Below are 18,723 nucleotides of genomic sequence, written 5' to 3' on the forward strand. Positions count from 1 at the left end.
GAAAACCAGAGCACATCAGCGGCCTGATCTGGGGTGACATTTCGGGGAGAAACTGACAATATTCGCGGTTCCAGACATTTCGAAGTACCGCCAGCTCTTGCTGGTAAGTTTGTCGCCCCGCTCCCTCTTGGCCCTGAGGGCGATCGCGGCCGCCGAACTTCCCCACAAAAGCCCGGCCGCCGCGGCGGGGCAGGCGGCAGATGCTGCTGCCGCCGCTCGTTCTTCCAAAGCCTCCGGCCGCAAACACACCTCCGGTGGGAGAACTTCCACGGGGCCCCTCTGCACACCCCCTCAGGAGGCCCCGGCAGGATTCCCGAACTTCCCGCCGAGCCCCTCACGACGCCTTTCCCGCCGCTTTCCCTCACAGCCTCCCCCCCCCGCCGCGCGCGCGGCCCCTCACAACGCCCCCCGCGCGCGCGGCCCCTCAGCCCCACGCAGCGCCCGAACAAAAGCGGCGGCGCCGCCGCCCCGATCCCCGATGGCGGCGATTCCCCCATCCCCGCCCGCGTCTGCCTCCCCGCTTACTTGTCCAAGACGAAGTACATATCGAAGGCTCCGTGGCACGACGGCTCGCCCGCAGCCGGCGCGGCGCCGGCGGGCAGCGGCGGCAGCAGCAGCGGCAGCAGCACCAAGGGCACGGCCCCGGCCATGGAGCCTGCGGGCGGCGGAGAGCGCAGGCGGCCGCTGCCGTCCTGCCGCTCGCCGGAGTGGCCGCCCCTCGCCGCCGCCACCGCAGCTCGCCCGGCCCGGCCCGGCCCGGCCCTCCCTCCCCGCAGCGGCGGCGGCGGGCGGCTGGGGCGGGGGACAGGGCGGGCGGGCTCGCACCGCCCCCGCTCGCCCGGCCTCTGCGTCCCCCTTGCGTCCCGTCAGCCGCGTCACTCCGGTTCGTGGTGCTGCCGGCGTTGCACGTGTGCCAGGGAGTAAGCCCCAAATAAGTGTAATGTCGAGGGGGGTGGGGTGCACAAACACCACAGAATTGTGATTTTGTAACAAAAAAGGCCCGTCCTAACAGTGATCGCGTGTCTCCCACAGGCTGCGGAGGTGAATCAGACTGCAAAAAGGATCTTGCTTTTCCCTCCGCAGGAGGAGATGGGGAAGTCAGAGTCGTCCTGCTGGAGAGTTTTCCTGTCATCTCACTTCAGCCCCATTCCTGCTGTCTCTCGATGGTTCACTGTAGCCACAGCACTCTGACCTGACACATCCATGTCACAGTGCCTTCTCCACACCGATCCCAACGCCAAGCCAAGCCTCCCTATGATGCAAGTTGGAAACTTTACCAAAGCCCACGGACCAGCAGTGAATAATGTCAGCCAGAGATCTGGCTCACAAAGTTCTTAATGCCTTTAAGCTAGCAAGGCCAAATGGTAAGCAAGTGGTGTTTTACAGTCTCTGTGGATACACAAAACATGGAAGATTAAGGACAGAGCAGCCTGGGCTTTGCCAAAGACCCAGCCAAAAGAAAGGCCGAGCAGAGGCTTGCGAGACAATAGAGGAAGCTTGCTGAGCTTCCCAAAACCAGCTGCACTCTAGCTTTCCAAGCTGCACGAGTCCACCCCAAACCCCAGGAGCACTCGCCTTGCCTGGGATTACGTGTCATGTTATCCAGATGTTGGAAATCTTGCTTCAAGCACATGTGACCCCGTGTGTTTGGAACAAGCCTCCACTGCCAGTTCACTCTTTGTTTCCAAGTGTGTGAATTCCTCTTTTAGCTTGTGGTTTCTGCTGAAGAAGCAGATAAATCATGGCTATTTTGCTGGAATGGCTGGATGAGAGGAAGATAGGCATGTAGGACATACAGGGCAGTGGCTCACGGCTGTTTGGCTTCTTTCACACAAGGGGTGGAGCCTCCTTTCCCGGTTCCCAGAACTTGTTCTCTGATGCTTGGCTCTCTCCCCAACCTCTTCCAGTGCCACAGTGTTGCACAGGGTGCCCAGCCCCATCAGAGCAGGCGTTTTTCCCTGTGTGCACAGAAACCCTCAGGAAAGCAGCCTCCTGAGCTAGTACCTTCATGATATCCCAGGAGCCAGATGGGGCATCAGCAGCTTGCCGATGCCAAAACAAATCATGTTGCAGCAGCAGGAGGGAACCTTGGCTCTTGGCTGTACCGAGGGACCCAGGCCAGCTGCAGACCTCTGCCCCAACCCCAGCTGAGTGTCCCGCTGCCTCTGCGTGTTGGTTCCACATCTGGAGCCAGCACAGCTTGCCCTCGCTCCCCATCCTGCCCGTCTGGAATCCAGGTCACTTGCACAAGGACCTCCTTTACACTGGCTTCTTGTGCCTGGAGGCTGGGACAGCAGGGAAACCAGGGGGAACAGGGAGAAACCACCTTCAGTCAAGGAAAACAGAACTCTTAAAAAAATACAGCTACAAAGTAACCCAGCTCTAGAAGCAGAAGGTTTGACGTGGATGGTCGATGCACAAATGAACTCCAGTTCGCTGCCAAGGCTTACTGCAGAGAAAGTAGTAAACAGAACAGCTTACAGCACCTTTGGGGTTATACAGTTCCCTTCTTCATCTCCAGCACTTGCAGATGATTTCCCCACATGTTGTCCCTTAACATCCACCCACTCCCGCCTTCTTTTTGGCCCAGGCTGGTCGGGAAGACCTCAGGCAAACGGTGTCAAAGCGAACTCGTCATATTTGGGGAGCAAGCAGTTGGGAGGAGAAGTCACCCTTGCTGTAACCTGGCTGTGAGCCTGGCCCTGCCCGTGGGTCCTCAGGAATGCTGCAGCAGAAAGGTGGTGGCTGGGGGGGAAATCCTTCAGTGCTGTGGTGAGATGACCTCAGGACTGGAGTCAAACAGCGGCTTGGTGGCCACACAGGCTGTCTTTTGCGTAGACTACAGAGGGTCAGCAGGGCTTTGTTGCTTGATAAATCCAGTTCAGGTCCAGGATACCTCTGCCCAACAGCTGTGAGCCCTCCTGCTTCCTTCAGCATGCTCAGTGATTGCCAACATTTGGAAAAATCAAACTCGGGTGTGTCTGTGAGTGCAGCTGCCATGCTGATTAACTAAATCTCCTTTCTGACTCAGGTCTGGGATTGTCTTTCTGCCAAATGATCCAGGGGCAGCATGGAATGGGATGTCTCCACAGCACTGGGACCAGACAGTGCTTCCAGATATTCTGAGCTATGCAAACCCAAGGACAGGTGATGATGATGACGGGGAGCCTTAAGCCAGGGCAGCTCACAGGAGAATATTTTTCTTCTCCCCTCACAGGATATGAACCACACATGGAAGTCTCATGCTTTGTAAAAGGAAAGAGAAACCAGAGGGCCTCCAGCAGTTACACAACATGCAGGAGCTGTTTGAGAGCTGCCTCCTGAAGGATTAACTACAAATCCTTGTTCCCTTTACAGCTGTAGCCTTGTGTCTGTGCACATCCTGTAAAGCAGCGTAGAAATTAATAAATAAAAAGGACAGCATTAAGTAACACAGGAACTCTCGTGTCCATGTGGTACTGCCTGCATCATCCAGATGGAAAGTATCTGTCTAGACAAATCTGGGAATTATGCAAGCTCAGAATTCCTGAATAGGTCTTCCTTTCCAACATCATGAAACATTTGCAGTGCCCACTGAAAATACTCATAGAAACACAGGGGGGAATGAAACCCTTCAATTCCAACAGCCAGGAAACCTAAACACTAGGAGTATGTTGGATGAGAGAAGGTCTTAGTGCAGGAATATGGAGCAGTGTCCCTGCTGTGTGCACGCTGACTCATCCCTGAGGAGCCAGGATGATCCCTGGTGCTCCCTCCTGTCTCAGCAGAAGCGGAGCAGGCTCCGTTGGGCTTCTTGTGGTTCTCTGCTGCCTGATGCCCTGGAAAAGGCGCAGAGTCGCTTGTTTCCACTTTTCCAAAGCTGTTTGTTTCCACGGTGCTCAGACAAGCAGAAGGAATGAAGACAAAGAGGGAAAGATGGGCTGTCCTGGTTCAAACCACAACAGCATAAAAATAAATCACTCTGCCTAGGAGAGCAAAAAAAAAAGCAGGACGGAAACATGGAAATCCCACTCTGGCTCGGCAGCTGCTGCTGGCTCTGATCAACACCCAGGGATCACCGGGGCTGGGAGTTTAGCACAACTCTAGAGTTGTAGTGACCCTTTTTGGTGTTCTTGGGAAACAACGGCCCAGCCAGAGGAGACAGAAGAATGGAGCAGCCAGGAACTCTCCCTGCAGAGCAGTGCAACCCAGGGAAAAGATGACACAATTCCAAATATTATATGGAGAAAAATAATTTTTTAAAAAGCACAGATCATGATCCAGCAGTCATCCAGTTTCTAGCAGTTTTATCACTGACTCCAGGGGGACAGGTTCAAACCTTCCACAGGTGCATCCAAACAGAATCATCACTTGTGTTCAGTTTGGGGTCACACTGGAGGAAAAAGGGCTGACATTTATCCATCTGGCCTGGCCCCTTTGGCCCTGCAAAGGAGAGCAAGAGAGAGCATTGTGTCAGTTCTGTCCTGCCAGGCCCAGGAGAGAAAGAGTAAAGAGCTACTGGCAGGTTGAGTGATAAAACAACTGCTTGTACCACTGTTTGGGGGCACTCAGGGCAACATTTATGCAGGGCCAGGGGGGCTGCAGCAGGACATCGTGCCTGAGCCACCGTTGGATCAGCAGCCCGGAAAGCAGATGTGCCAATTTCCTGTCCTTGATGATGATGGGCCCTAATTACGCCAGAACTGTGGCAATGTCCTTTCTAGTGTATGACCCCTAATTTGGTTTCATGAAGTCATCTGTGCCAGGTTCTTCCGGCTGCAAGGCTGGGGCGAGTGACAGTCACGAAGAGCCGTGTGCTCTGTGCGCCCAAACACCTGGCCCATGCTTTGATCGAACAAAATTCGACTGGGAACAAACAAAATTCAGGCAACCCACTGGGAGCTGGGTCGTTTGCTTGGCTTGCTTTACCTCTTGCAGGTTGTCATGCCTGCTGACAGGGAGCTGTGTGCTGGGGGGAACATTCCAAGACAGGTGTCGGTACTCAGCAGAGACCAGCACTTCAGAGAGGCTTGTGGGGGGAAGAATTTTGGAAGTGGAGGGGAAAATCCCTCCCCCTTTGTTTTCCCACCAGGGAGATTCCCTTGCTAGCATTGCTGCTGGTGCTTTTTTCAACTTTTCACCATTCCTTTCCATGGTTTTGGCCTTTATTTAGGGCTTTTTTTCCCCTTTTCCCCCCTCATTTTCTGTCCCGCTCATAATTCCCCAATTTTGAAGATTGCCAGCAGAGCATTTTTTAGTTTATGTATCAAAACAGAGGCTTTTATAAGTTTGGGAGAGGTTTTTGGGATGGCATTGTGGGAGGTTTTTCAGCTTTGAGGAAGCTTCTTGGTGTTTAGAATACTTTTCGTTTTTCTTTCCTTCTTTTCCCCAGGAGCTCTTTGTGGAATTAGACATTTGTCTTTCAATGTAGCTCCTGCTTTGCATGGGTGGGGTCACTGCTCCTGAGCCCAGCCACACGCCCCAGGAACTGTTTGTCGTTCCTTGATTGTGGGGCTCTGATTATTGTACCAGCAGCTCCCATCTCTGGGATCCCCAAGCCTGGGGATCACCCGGGCTTGCTGCTGCTGCTGCTGGGAGAGGATGATGCTTGGGCATTTGGCACAGAGGTGCCGTGGAGGTTTGCAGGGCAGTGAGAGGAGGAGGTACTGCTCCCAGGACATCAGGGATGTGCAGCGGGGGCTTGGTGGCCGTGTGGCACCTGCTTCTTCCTATGCCTGGTGGAGCAGGTGCTGTCCTGAGGAAGACATGGTGCTGGCACAGGTGGGACTGGGGTCTGGCCTGTGGGAGCCTGCTGCAGTAAAGAGCTGGAGAAGCAGGGTTTGGGGCTATGTAGCACTAAGAGGAGCAGGTGGAGAGATTACAGACTTTTGGTGGAGTTTCTGCAGGGACCTGCCTGCAGATAAGGGGCAGTGCGCATGAGAGGAGGGCTGGCTGGAGGTGGTGCTGCCGTGAAAGGGGATGGAAGCTCCACAGTGGGACTGGGTGGCAGCTTGTATCACCTGGAAGCTGAAGAAGGGCTCTGACCTGCTTTTTGTTGCAAGTGAGGGAAGGAGCACTGTGGAGTGAGGCTCTAGGTGCTGGGCATGCAGAGTGGGAGGGACTGGAGAGTCGTTGTGAGGGGTCAGACAGCTCTGAGGAATGCTTAAGCAGGTCCTTGTGACATGGCCAGTATGGGAAGAGCAGAACTTCCAAATGTGTCTGCTGGTCCAGGATACCATGTACAAACTGGGGTGGATGGATCTGGGATCAGTGTGTGAGAAGGATTGCCCTCTGTGGGTGCACAGCTGCTCAGGGGCAGGCTGGCTGTGTGCCTGAGGCTGGGAGAGGCATGCAGCAGAGTGTAGGGGAACTTTGTCACCACACAGCTGAGTGCTGGGGCAGGACAGCCAGAGTGGCTTGGTTGAGATCACAGTCACAGAATATTCCGAGTTGGAACGGACCCATGAGGATCACTGAGTCCAGTTCTTGAGTAAATGGCCCATGTGGGGATGGAACCCACAACCCTGGCATTTTAAGCACCAGGCTCTCAAGAACCAAGCTAATTTGGGGTCAGCTCACTTCAAAGTTTTAAGACCCAACTAGATTTTTGATCTGGTCTTGGTGTTGGCCCTGCTTTGAGCAGGAGGTAAAACCATCCGAGGTTCTTTCCAACATAACTGGGTGATTTTCCTTCTTGCCTACAGCCCCTGCACTTGGCTGCAGCACCGTTCCTCTGCCCTGTGTAATCTCAGGTTAGTGAAGATTTGTACACCAAACTCCAGCCAGACTGTCTAGAGGATGTGCCTGGGGAAACATCACTTTGAGAAGGTGGGATGGGATTTTTATTGTCATCTCCTGACAATTTACATTTACAGTCATCTCCTGGCTCTGCTGCTGTCACACCACAGGGCAGAAAGGGTGTGTGTAGGAGTGTTTGCTGGCTGACTCAGGGCCCTGTCTGGTTATTCACCAGCCAGATCACACCGGTGACTTGGCATATATCAGCCTTGCCCTGTTCATGTGAGCTGCTCCCCTGGCTGCCTGCATGACAAGTGTTTCTGATCACCAGTGTGACTGTGCTGGCCTCAAGACAGGAGTGAAGTGGCTGGGATGTGTCTTATCTGACTGGTGTTTACATCTGTGTGACTCTGAGTTACCTTTTCCTCAATTTCTCCACATGTAAGAAGTTTAACTTATATGCACTCATGTCCTGTTGTCTGTCATTCAAGGTTTTATCCTTTTCTCTTCTTCCTATGTCTGGGCAGTTAAGATGGGTGGAGGTGGAGCAGTGTTGATTGAATTGCAGGCTTCATTTTCTGCAGTGCTGTTGGCAGAGCAACAAATGCTACAAGGGCAGGAAGGGTCATGTCCCTTCCCCCAGGGACAAGCTGGTGAAGCAGCTTGGCAAGGATCTTGTATGTTTTAATGGATCAGCTTAGCAGGGTGCAGAAAATGATGTGCTTGGCACTGCTTTTGGGGAACAGGTAGAGTTGCCACATGGCAACAGCCACAGGAAGAGAGCTGGGGTACTAAACTGTCATCCCCCATGGGGCAGTATTTTCATGGTCCAATTGAATTCTTGTGCCTGTAAGAAGACCTTTTAAAGGAAATGCTTTGCTCAGCAAAGCTAACCAAGAAGCAGAATAGCTCATGGTAAAATGGTGCTATGGCACCATAGCCCAAGACACATGTAGTGACCATGTTGAGCAGGAAGGGCCTTCAGTCCCTGCTGAGGATATGCAAAGACGTGGTTTAGTTCCTTGGAAAACTCATTTCCTGAGTCGGAGACAGTGATGAGTCGGTGTGCATTCACCTGGGCAGCTCATCTTGTGGCACAGACAAGCCATGTTGCATGAGCTCCTTGGTAGCTCCCTGCCAGTCCTGTGCTCTCCCTCTCCCTCTACTCAGGAGCACTTGTTTTGCTTACTATTCCAGGATTTTGTGCTCCTGCCCTCGCAAGAACCGTCAGAACCAGCTGTGCTTCAGAGAATAAGCCAGAGTCACCGTGGGCTTGGAGAGGTACTAGGTGCGCAGAGAGCAAAAGAAATGGGAGATGGTGTCAGCTGCAGTGAGTAGGCAAATGTTCCAGGTAGATGGGGTTTGTTTGGAACCAGGCTAATGCTCTGCAGTTAGAGTTATGCCCTTAGAAATAAAGTTTACTTGGGAACTCATCAGCAAGGATCAGTGTGCCAGCAATGCTTGTCCCCCTCGGGACTGCATTGCAATCTCAGCCTGTGTTCTCAGCACCTTCCCTTTCACCTGCCTGCCACCCGGGTGCTGGCTCAGGCTGGAAGCACGGGAAATGGTGGTCAATTCTCCACAGTTTGGCTGGGAGAGCGGAACAATGTGCACCCTGAGTTTGCTGTGCTCAGCACATTTTGTCCCGTTAGTTTTGGAGCTGCTTTGCAGGCACCAAGTGCAAGGTTGGCCACGGGCAGGAGTTACAGAGAGAGCACAGCTACTCTGAGCTAGAAACATGACAACTGTTGATCAGCGCTATCTGTGCTTATCTGCAGGAAGTAAGGAATAACCCCCATAAATCCTGTCCTATAAATCAAGCCCTCCTGAGCTCAGCTCTCATGAGCCACGTCACAGATCCTGGATGAGCAGCAGGGAAAGGTGCAGCTGAGTCACCAGCAGGGAGTCAACACCTTGCTGCCTCAGGGGAGCAGTTTGCACACACAAACATCAGCCTGCTCTGTCCTTGTCTTCAGGCACACTGTACACACTTTCCCAGATGGGCAGGTGACATTAGTGCAAGGTATGACACTGGATGTGCATGTTAGTAACATGTGTGAGTGAGAATGCTGAGAGGGGCTGGTGTTGACTAGGAATCAGCAGGAGAGATCCTAGAGACTGCTAGCCAGCATGGGCATGTGTTAGCAAGGCTGAGTGGCCACAGCTGTGGCACTGGTTCCTTGCAGCCAGGGCAGCAAACCTTGGGGGTTAATATTCACTCTTCCAGTTTCATTTAGACTGGAGTGTCCTGGTGTGATCACTGGGGGAAAAGAGTGCTTGGAGGGAGGCGTGGAGCATAATGCTGCATCCTGGCAGCACAGGGAAACTGAGTCTGTGCAGCATCCCGAGGGTCTGGATACATCACCCAAACTAACCCTCACCTGGAACTGGAAGCCAGCATAAAAATAATGGCAATTTTCTCTGGGGCCTTGGCTTGGGTTCTTCCCCCTGCCCTTCTTTACAGAAATAATGTGCCATTTCTGCTGCTGTGTGGTGAGAGACAGTTTCCATCTTCAGGTGGAGATTTTAGGGGTGTGAAATAGGAAGGCTCAACTTTCTGTGCCTTGTTTGTAAAGTTCCTAGGCATCCTGGAATAAGATAAATGACAAGAATCACAAAACATAAAGCTGAAAATGCCAAAATAAAACCCAACCAAAACAGGCAAAAAACCCTCAAAACCAGTTTTTCAGCTGTTGTGCTGAGGGAATTTTCATTCAGCATCTTGTAGGCAGTGTTTCATGTCTTGCAAAATGAAAGTTACTGAATGTAGCTCATCAAGGCAGAATGCTGTGATATAATTTAGAAGCTCATTAGAGATCATAATCACAGTGACAGATGTTGGTGGGAAGTAGAAAAATAGAGAGCTGTTTGTCATGAGGGTACTAGATCATATGGGGCAACATTTTCTGAGATATCTAAGGGATTTGGTTATCACTTGGAGGTTTCCATCTAGATTTCTTAGTGTATAAACCGCTTGGAAAATAGGACTGAAACACTCAAATATTGAAAGGACTTTTCAAGATTTTGCTTGCAAGAGCCAGAAATTGAAATTGTGTCTACTAACCCATGCTGGAGAAGGGCATGCCCTTCTCTTGGGTGACCTATGCATACCACAGCCTCTTTGAGTGTCAAATGCTGTGGGATGGGAGCTGGCTGTGAGGTGGGAGAGCTGTGCCTGGGTAAGGAGCTGTGGAAGCAGCTGAATTGTGCAGGTAGCTGGAGCATGGGCTGGTGGCATATGCTGCAAAGAAAAAGACATTTAAGGGCAGCCAAAAGGTGTTATTGGCCTGTTACCGAGGTAAGTGTGAAATCATCACCAGGTTTGGAGATGTGCACTCTTCCTTTGTGGCACCCACTTCCTCTTGGTTGCACCATCAAGATTGAGACAGACTCTGCATACCCTGTGCACGAGAAGTGACTCGGATGTGGCTGCCAGCGTGAGAGGCTCGTGCGTGCGCAGCTCTGCAGGGACGGAGCAGAAATCCTGGTCTGTCAGAAATCCTGGGTGGCAGGGCCACAGTGGGGCCCCATTGCTAGTGCTCCTGTGTAATTTGGAAGGGCAGAGATGGAAAGGGGGCCGGTGGGCAGCTTTGGGAAGTGGAACTGCAGGGCCTCAGTAGTGGAAGTAGGTTAACAGAATCATCGGACTCCGCTGGCATGTGGGCTCACTGGGGTGTGAAGTCACCTGATAGAAGCATTGCCCAATAACAGAAATCCCCTAGAAAAAAATGAGCTTTTGTTGCTGCTGTGCTGTTCTTCTGAGGTGTTCCATCTGCTTTACAAAGAGCATCTGACTGAGCCCAGCAACGCTTCCGTGAGAACAGCATCTCTAGTGACAGCTTCCAGCTGTCTAGCAGATGAGAGCACCCAGGTGTCATGGCAAACGGGGAGGGAATTATAATCATCCCATTTCACTGAGAGAGGGATGCTCTTGCAAGACAAAAAGGGACCACCTAGTTGGTCTGTTTGACAGCTGGATGTCCTTAAGTAGGCACTAAAAATGAGGGTGCCGAGTGTGCTGTAAGTTCACACAAGCAAATATAAGAGAATAAGTCAAAATAGTTGGATTAATTGTACCTTTGGAATGTGGGCTAAGAAATTTTAGACAGTTACTGTGAATGATCTTTAAACCTTTGTGTTAAAAAGAGGAGAACCCAGCAGGACCACTTCGGGGTTCAGCCTGGCACAGCCGTCCCGACTCTCGGTGGCCCTGGCAGGGTAGGAGGGGCTGCCATGTGCCACAGGGCACAGAATGCAGTCAGAGCCCTGAGCTGGTGCTGTGGCACAGATGATCTCCATAAACTGTGATGACATTAATCTAATGTATGCGTTCTCCTACAAATGTGACTACCAACAAATACAAATCCCATGCAAATCAGGCGCTCGCGCAGTATGTGCAAGTGGCTGAACATCTGAGGACTCAAATATTATATCAGAAGTTGTTCACAGACGTGCCTGTTCCAAAATTTGCTGTTACACTGCCCTTCTGTGTTCCCATGGGAACTCTCAGGTGAGGGAGAAATGTGCTTCCTTCTCCCCTTCAGCTAAAAGAAGTTTGTGAAGTAAAACCTGGCTTCCCTGCTGAATTCCTCCTCCAGCCTGCAGCTCCTTCAGATGCCCGGTTGCCAGGAAAGACTCCCCCCAGCCTCTGTGGTTTCCCCTTGGGGTGGGGGAAAGGTGGATGTTAAGCATTCCTCAGAAAAGGAAGCGGTACCCTCTGCCAACTGGCAAGGAGCAAGTGCTGGCACTAACTGCGGGAGAGAAATTATTCACTCATTCTGCAGGAGCGCACATTGGGAATCCCTCTTCCAGTCCTTGCCTGGCTCTTCCAGTTGTGCCTGCTGCAGCCCAGGCGCTTGAAGGGTGGTGTGTGTCCCCAAGGGGCTGGGAAGATCCTTGGGATGGTGTCTCGGGTGAGAAATCTTTGCATCTCTCAACTGAAAAAGAGGGAATCTGAGAGCTTTTCCATAGGCTGCAGGAAGGGAAGGAGGGAGTGAATTTACTGCTCCTCAGCCAGCACCATGGGGTATTCAGGTTGCCACAGGAAAAAGAAAAGGTAGGAACAAGTGTGAAGTGTGCAAGAACACCAAGTGTAAAACCCCTTAGTCCATATTTTGGGGTTGTTTTGGGTTTTTTTTAATTGCTGCGGAAAGCTCAAGTGTTTCAAAATGGTGCTGGACCTCATAAAATGAAGTCTGATGGATTCAGCAGGGTTCACAGAAACACCCCAGGAAGAACAGGGGGAAAAAAACCCCAGTAGCTCATGTACAGGCAGTCAGAGGTGATGCCATCCAGGTGGATGGATTGGGGTGCAGAGATGTGGGTCTCAATGAAAACAAGTAATAGGAGAGGCAGAAGGATGCATTGTTGTAAATACCCAATTCCTCAGGTTATTCTTTCCTGCTGAAACCATAGTTGCTTGTGCAATCAAGGCAGGGGATTTAGGAGAGGGAGCAAGCCTGTCCAGGTGCTTATATGCCACATGAAGACTGTTCACCCTTAAAAGTAGCCAGATTTTGTGGTGGCACAGGGAGACTGCTGATGGGAACTGTGAATGGCCCTAGAGAGGGGCCTGTCCTGGCAGAGGCACTGGGTGTTTGCTTGGCTTGAGAAAGGGGGTGCCTCCAGAGCATGGAAGTACAGCTTGAAGGGGTAGTTGGGTTTTCCCTGACGATCTAGAGCTCATGGATATAATGAACAGTGTACCCTGAAACCCCTTCCAGCTTTCCCCTCACTATCCCCTCTGTGCTCTCGGCTCCTCAGGGGGTTCCAGGGTTCTGCTGACTTCTGTGCTGAGAGAAGATAATCTGGTGTCTCTTAGGCAGTGGCAAATTGTGTTGGCTGAGATCACATTTACTCTTAGCTGAAGCCTGCAAGTATTCCATGCATAGCCCCCCTTAATGAAAAGCCCCAACCTCTGCCAGCAGGTTAAGAGTTAGGGCAGCAACCCCTGGCATGTCGATAAATCTTTGTCCTGAGCTCATCAAATCCCCAGCCTGCTCATTCAAGAGGGATTCACAAGAGGTAATACAAGACTGACCTTTGTTCTGCCATAAATGCGGGCGCACGTGAACCAGCTCAATCAGCGGGCTCTTTTTTTTGGCTCCCTTCACTCGGAGTAGTTTGTCTCACCCAGCAGCTGCAGGATCACTGCAGCATCCTGGCAGCACAATGCAAGGTGCTAGCCTTTCCCTGTCCCCTCCTTTGTCAGCTCCTTCAGGTGGCTTTTCCTAGGCCTCCCCTTTTTTACTCTGTGGGATTGTTTTTCCCTCTCCCCATGAGTTCCTGTCTCTCAAAATACTTTGTAATTTTGACAATGTTGATTTTTACTGCAGTAAGGAAAAACGTGGCCTTTTTTGATAGCCAGATTGCATGTTTGTTTGTTCTTTTATTTTTGGCTTCTTAGAGCTTTTTGCCACTTTTCACTTTCTAATTGTCTCTTTTTCTAATCCAGGCACTTATGCTCAAAGCCAACATTTCTTATGGCAATTTTTTATCACCTGCTGGCTAGAACAGAATAGGAAAAAACGGATTCTGGCTGAAGGACCTACAAAAGTAGGAAAACATAAAGGCTTATTTGAAGGGTTTCTTCTGTATTAGAATAGGAAAAAAACCCCTATGTTTAGTGGTGAAAGACCTGGCTGCAGGCAGAGGTCTGGCTTAAGCTTTAGAACAGAGTATCTCTGTAATTTGAGGAAAGTGGGATCCCAGTTTATGTCACAGGGGGAAAAACCTACCAAAAAGGAGTTGCTTGGGCACCCAGATGGTTTGGAACTCAGGATAATGCCTTGGGGGCTGGCAGCAGACAGGAGGTAATGAGCAGGTCTGATGTGCAAGGGAAGTCAAGCCGAGGCGGTGGTGGGCACGGGACCTTGTTGAGGGAGATTGTGCTTGCTGAAATGGGATGCTGCTGTGCAAGACTGGCAAAGAAAGGAGCAGCAGTCCTCGATCTCTTGGGAAAAAGGCATCTGTGTGTCTTGAATAACACTGTCATGTCTGGAGATGGCTGAATTTTTTCAGGACCCTGTAGGGTGACAGTGTTTTGCTGAGACTGTGTGCAGGGAATCCTGGGTTCATTGTTGTTTTTAACAACATTTGGTAAGCAAGAGACTGGAAAAGCCACGTGTTTCTTGGAGGCACTGGTACCTGTCTCCTCCTCCCAAGGTTTGCCTGGTCTCCTGGTGTTGCTGGGAGCTCTGGGGATGTACAGGAGCCCTGCTTCCGAGGCAGGAGCGAGCTGCAGAGTGGCCTGTGAATGGGCTTGGTCACTCCCACAATTTCAGCGTCTGTGGGCACTGTTAAGATGAAAGACAGAGGCAATGGTGGCAACAGGTAATGTTAAAATGTGTGTTGTGAATGGGAAGGCTTAATGCTAAACAGCAACATTTTGGAATCCTTCAGCACAGCAAGATCCCAGGCAGAGATGACAAGCTTTTTTTGTGGATGAGAGGAGCACCCGGCATAGCTCTGTCAGAGGTGGGTCATGGAACTGGGTGTTGATTCCTGTTTACCTGCTGGTGCTGGCTCTGGAAGGAGGGCTTCTGCCTTGGCTGATGGGGTCTGAAGCCTTTAGTGATGCACAGGTGCTCCACGTGAACCCTGTGCACTGCCCTGACACCTCGGTGTAGGTGCTGCCAGCCCTTCTGGGAGCAAAACCCAGCCACGGACCATCCCCTTTGTCCGCAGCTGCTGGCCGAGCCCCGGCTCACCAGGACCGATCCCAGCCCAGGTCAGAGTTTGGCAGCCACCATCCACCTTAGGCCATGTGTCTGGAATCCTCTCTTTCCATCCCAGCTATTGTTTCTGAGGGCCTGTTCACAAAAGCTTTGTCCGCTTACTTGCTTTGCAGTAGCCCGTGAGCAGGGCCAGCCCACTGGTGTTCCCTGGGAGGTCATTCCTGGCTGAACAAGCTTTGCTCCATGCAGCTGATCTGCTTAAGTACACTTCCCTTCCTTGCTTTCATTCCACTAGTCAGGCTGCAGAGATAACGTCTGTCTTTGTTCTGATGTGAGACCCTTGCGTAGGTACACAATCTTCCCCATAGTGTATGCTTCAAAATAGATAAAACGCCTTTTCTGAATTGCAGTTTAGATGGATTTTGATAGAGAGGATGGTGGAATCATATACAGAAGAAAAAAATCTTTTAAAACAAGAACGGAAGCAAATATAGTTTAGTAGTATACTCGTTACAGAATGAACAGCATATTGTATGTGCTGTGTTAGAGGTATGTTATGAATAACAAAAGCACTGGAGCATTTACATATTTGTTTTCAGAAATCCTGGCAGTTGGATTTCACCATTCTGCGCCTCTTTGCCAGAATCACTAAACAGTGGTACATATGGCTTCTGAAGTACCATATGCCGTGGAAAACGTTAGCTGATGCCTATACTGATGCGACACGCTATAGTCTTTATTTAGATTTTCTTGCAGTTTTGAACAAAGAATATTAGATCATGCAAAACATTGTGCAAGCAGTATGGAGTAGTACATACAGGAAAACATAATGCATTGTGCCCAGAGAAAAGCCAGCTAAGAAAAGGGGAAGAAAGGGTGGTGTCGGGAATTAGAATGTACACGTGCCAAGAAATGCATCAAAGGGTGGGACAGGGCTTTGTGCAGCCAAGGCAGGAGGTTTTGCAGTGCTTGAAACAGAGTGAAGAGCCAGAGCTCTGTGGATGTGCAGGTTTTGAATCAAGTCCTGTTTCTAAGAGGTGCTCCCTGTTGCAAAAAGTAGCACTCAGGCTTGAATCTAAGCACATGCTTGAAATCCTCAAAGAGCAAAGGAAACCACGTGCATGAGTGCTTTCCTAGAGCCCTCCTTGTAGGAGAGGGGATAACTGCTCTCTCTCCCGTATCATTGTCTGAAAATAATGATGACGAACACAATGAGTTTTGCAAGAAGCATCTTGAAAACAAAACAAAATATAATTTCCAGCGCAGCGACCGCAAAGCCCAACCTGGCATTAAAAAATTAATCCAGGCTTTTGTTTTGACAAGTTTTTAAAGCACTTTCCTCCCTCCCCCCCGCCCCGCTTCATCTCGCACTCACATCGCTGATGCCGGTGGCAGCGCGGAACGCTGAGGGGAGCCTGGTGGTGGGGCTGTCGGGAGTAGCCAGAGGAGAAGGTGACCCTGAGGGGAAGGAGAGCGGGGAGTATTTCTTGCCACCATGGCTCCCTGCCAGAGCAGCGCCTCGCTTTCCCCTTTCCCTTTTCTTCTGGCTCCTCTGTGTGCAGACCACTGCTCCGCAAACACTTAATAGGCTTAACTTTAAGCACCAGAGGAGATCCAGTGGGATTACTCATGTATTTAAACGAAGGTATAATGTTTGGAGAGGAGGGAGAAGCATCGCGTCTCTGTCTCTTGATTTGGCTCCTGCTCTTGCAGCCACCCAGTTGTAGTGTCTGAGGATGGGAGGTTATGGGGCTCACACTGCCTCTGCCAGAAGGGTGTTGGAGTGTATGTGGTACAGCGAGTGTTAAACCACAAAAAGTAGGAAACTGGGGAAATCTCTTTTAATGTGCAGACATTAGTTGGTTGAGGCCAACCAACTAACCAGAACAGATACAAACCCAGCGCAGAAACAGAAGGTGGATAAGGCTCAGTCCAGAATGCAGCCGGAGCAGAACGACTTCCTGGGGAGGCGAGAGCAGAAGGAAAGGGCTCACAGCTGAGCTGTGCCGCAGATGGCCAGGCAGAGGAAGTCGGGCAAGTCACTGCCTGTGGGAAGAGCACGTGTGGTGTCAGAGATGGGCTCCACCATGGAACAGTTGTGCTGACCTGGGAGGGCTCTTGGTGTACATGAGGATTTAATAGCACAGGTAATTGCAGAGAGGCCAGTGCTGGGGGAGAAGCCTGTGATTCCCTCCCTGGCTGAAAGAAGCATGAAGGGCACTGCAAGCTGCCAGTGGCCTTTCATGGTGTAAGCAAAAGTATTGGAACGTTTAAGAAACTGAGGCTGTCACAGGAATTATCTGTGAGGCAAAAGCTGCATGTGTGTGTGTGTGTAGGTAGGTAGCATCTCACACATTTTATGAACCACTACCTGAATGGATGTAAACAGAAATAGAAGTCAGAATGGAAGCTAAGGGAAAACAGGGCTGAGGGGAGCTTTCACTGAACATCTATTTGAGGTTGCCTCTCTGGAAAGCACATAGTGGCTCAAAATCAGGCTTCATTATGTGGTTCTAAGTTTATTAAATTAATAAGAGGGGAAGATTAACATCCTTACATCTATCTCTGATCGAGGTATTTTAATTCCTTTCTAGGAACAAGTACCCTCCCAGAGCTTCTGAGCAGAGGAAAATGGAGCCTCTCTTCCCAGAGAATGATGTTTGTAGCAGTGCCAAGCAGATGCTCCTTCCTTCCACCTCTGGTCTCCACATCTCTCGTAGGGCAGGGCGGGGAGTGCCCAGCCTGCCCTGGGTGTGCAGCTGCCCCTTTGGGCTGTGAACCAAGTTGTCAGGGCCAGCACTGAGCCCACTATGTCACGAGCCAGGCGGCTGTCTGGGCTGCAGCAGGTAGACCCCCAGAGGGGAAGGACATCTGAGCCAGGCTGCCCCCTGAGCAGGTCAGCACAGCTCCCTCCCCTGGCCCGGGCGGTTTTCCCGGCTGTCCTGGCATCAATTTCCCCGTGTTGTTCTGTGTGTCCTCCATGAGCACAAGCAGGCCATTTGCTGCATTAGCCTCATTATGTTTCCTTTCCAAAAAGCATCCACCGCTGTCTGCCTTGTGGTTTGGAAAGGGGTTAACACTTTCCCCTCCCAAACCTCAGCTCACCAGCACATCTCCCTTGTGCTGCAATTATTGAATGACACTTCACAACTTCATCTCCTCTCCTGCTACATCTGCTTGCTGCTCCCATGTGCAACCTAGCTCACATCCCAAACATCTAAATGCATTGTTTCCTCTGTTTCTCCTGCCAGCATGGAAAGGAGCCATCCCTGAAGCAGGATTGCCTTTGAGCTGGCAGCAGACGAGTGATTGGCGTTGGGCAGCACTGCTGAGACTCTGGCAGGCCGTTTAGCAGAGAACCTTGGCTAATGAATGTCATCCACACCTAGCAGATGTGCCACTGCCTGCCGTGCCAGATTTTTGACATAATACAGGGTTGCTGGACACAACAGTGCTCGGGAAAAGCCAGGGAGCGACTCGTGCCTTCAACGTGGCGTTTGGTCCTGCTTGTGCTCTGTGAGAGTAACTAAACCTGCAGGGGGGAGGGAGGCACATCCGCGTATCCCCGCCCTCGACCCTGGTTTTATTGGGGCGTAAATCGTATTTGTGTTTGCTTTCACTCATGTGCCAGGGAATCTTAAAAGGAAAACCCACCACCTTTTTTGTTTGGTCCCCTGTGCTTCCAGCCTCGGCTCCTGCTGGGCCCTCCAGCCTACCGCCGGGTCCCAAGATGGGGAACCGAGCAGGGGGCCCAGTGCCCCCCGGGAGCTGAGATGGCTGCGGGCAGGTGCCTGGCACCTGCATCTCGCCGCCGGCAGCATCCCGGGTTTCGTCTTTACTCTCCTGCCCTCCATCGGAGGGAAGCAGCATTCGCCGGGCACAGCGGGGGGCCAGGGGACAGACCAGCCCCCCGGGCGCCCCGAGCCCCTCCGGTTTTCTGGGACTCCCCCTCACCCCGCCCGGCGCGGGAGTGGGGACGGGGCAGCCTCCTAATCCCGGCGTAATCCCGGAGAGCGGCAGCAGAGCGGGCGGCCGCTAATCCCGGCCCGCCGCCGCTAATCCCGGCCCGTGTCCGTGGGTCCCTGCCCGCGTCCCCGCGGGCGGGGGGCGATGTCCCCTCCCCAGAGCGTGCAGTGGGATCCCGGGTCGAATCCCCGGCTTTCAGGGGATGTAAATCTGTTAATGACCTAACTCGGTCATTAACCCGCTCTTTGCCCGGCGGGCGACGGCGCAGGGAGGGGCGGGAGCCGCTCTCGGGTGGGCGCTGCCCGCCCGGTGCTCCTGCAGCCCCCCCAGGCTTCTGCACCCCCTCTCCGGTCCGTCACCCTCG

General features: G+C 51.9%; 1 protein-coding gene and 1 long non-coding RNA gene across 6 annotated transcripts in view; one reads left to right on the forward strand and one right to left on the reverse strand.

Annotated features, from left to right (window-relative positions):
* ANTXR2 (ANTXR cell adhesion molecule 2) overlaps positions 1–721 on the reverse strand; it is a 77,810-nt gene extending 77,089 nt beyond the window's left edge. For both annotated transcript variants that reach the window (XM_053939923.1, XM_053939922.1), the window contains exon 1: positions 526–721. In XM_053939923.1, the coding sequence (XP_053795898.1) occupies positions 526–650 (125 nt within the window). In that variant the 5' untranslated portion in view covers positions 651–721. The remainder of the gene's footprint in view (positions 1–525) is intronic.
* On the forward strand, positions 6–17,882 carry LOC128786599 (uncharacterized). Of its 4 annotated transcripts, XR_008430357.1 has the most exons (4): positions 800–920; positions 1,033–6,807; positions 7,915–8,005; positions 16,988–17,882. It is a non-coding gene; the product is annotated as an uncharacterized LOC128786599 (long non-coding RNA). The 4 variants fall into 4 exon arrangements; XR_008430358.1 differs by lacking the exon at positions 800–920 and adding an exon at positions 6–103 and having other exon boundaries at positions 1,033–8,005; XR_008430359.1 differs by having other exon boundaries at positions 796–937; positions 1,033–8,005.
* The last annotated feature ends 841 nt before the right edge of the window (positions 17,883–18,723 follow it).

Source organism: Vidua chalybeata, chromosome 4 (assembly GCF_026979565.1).
Source record: "Vidua chalybeata isolate OUT-0048 chromosome 4, bVidCha1 merged haplotype, whole genome shotgun sequence".
Classification (NCBI taxonomy): domain Eukaryota; kingdom Metazoa; phylum Chordata; class Aves; order Passeriformes; family Viduidae; genus Vidua; species Vidua chalybeata.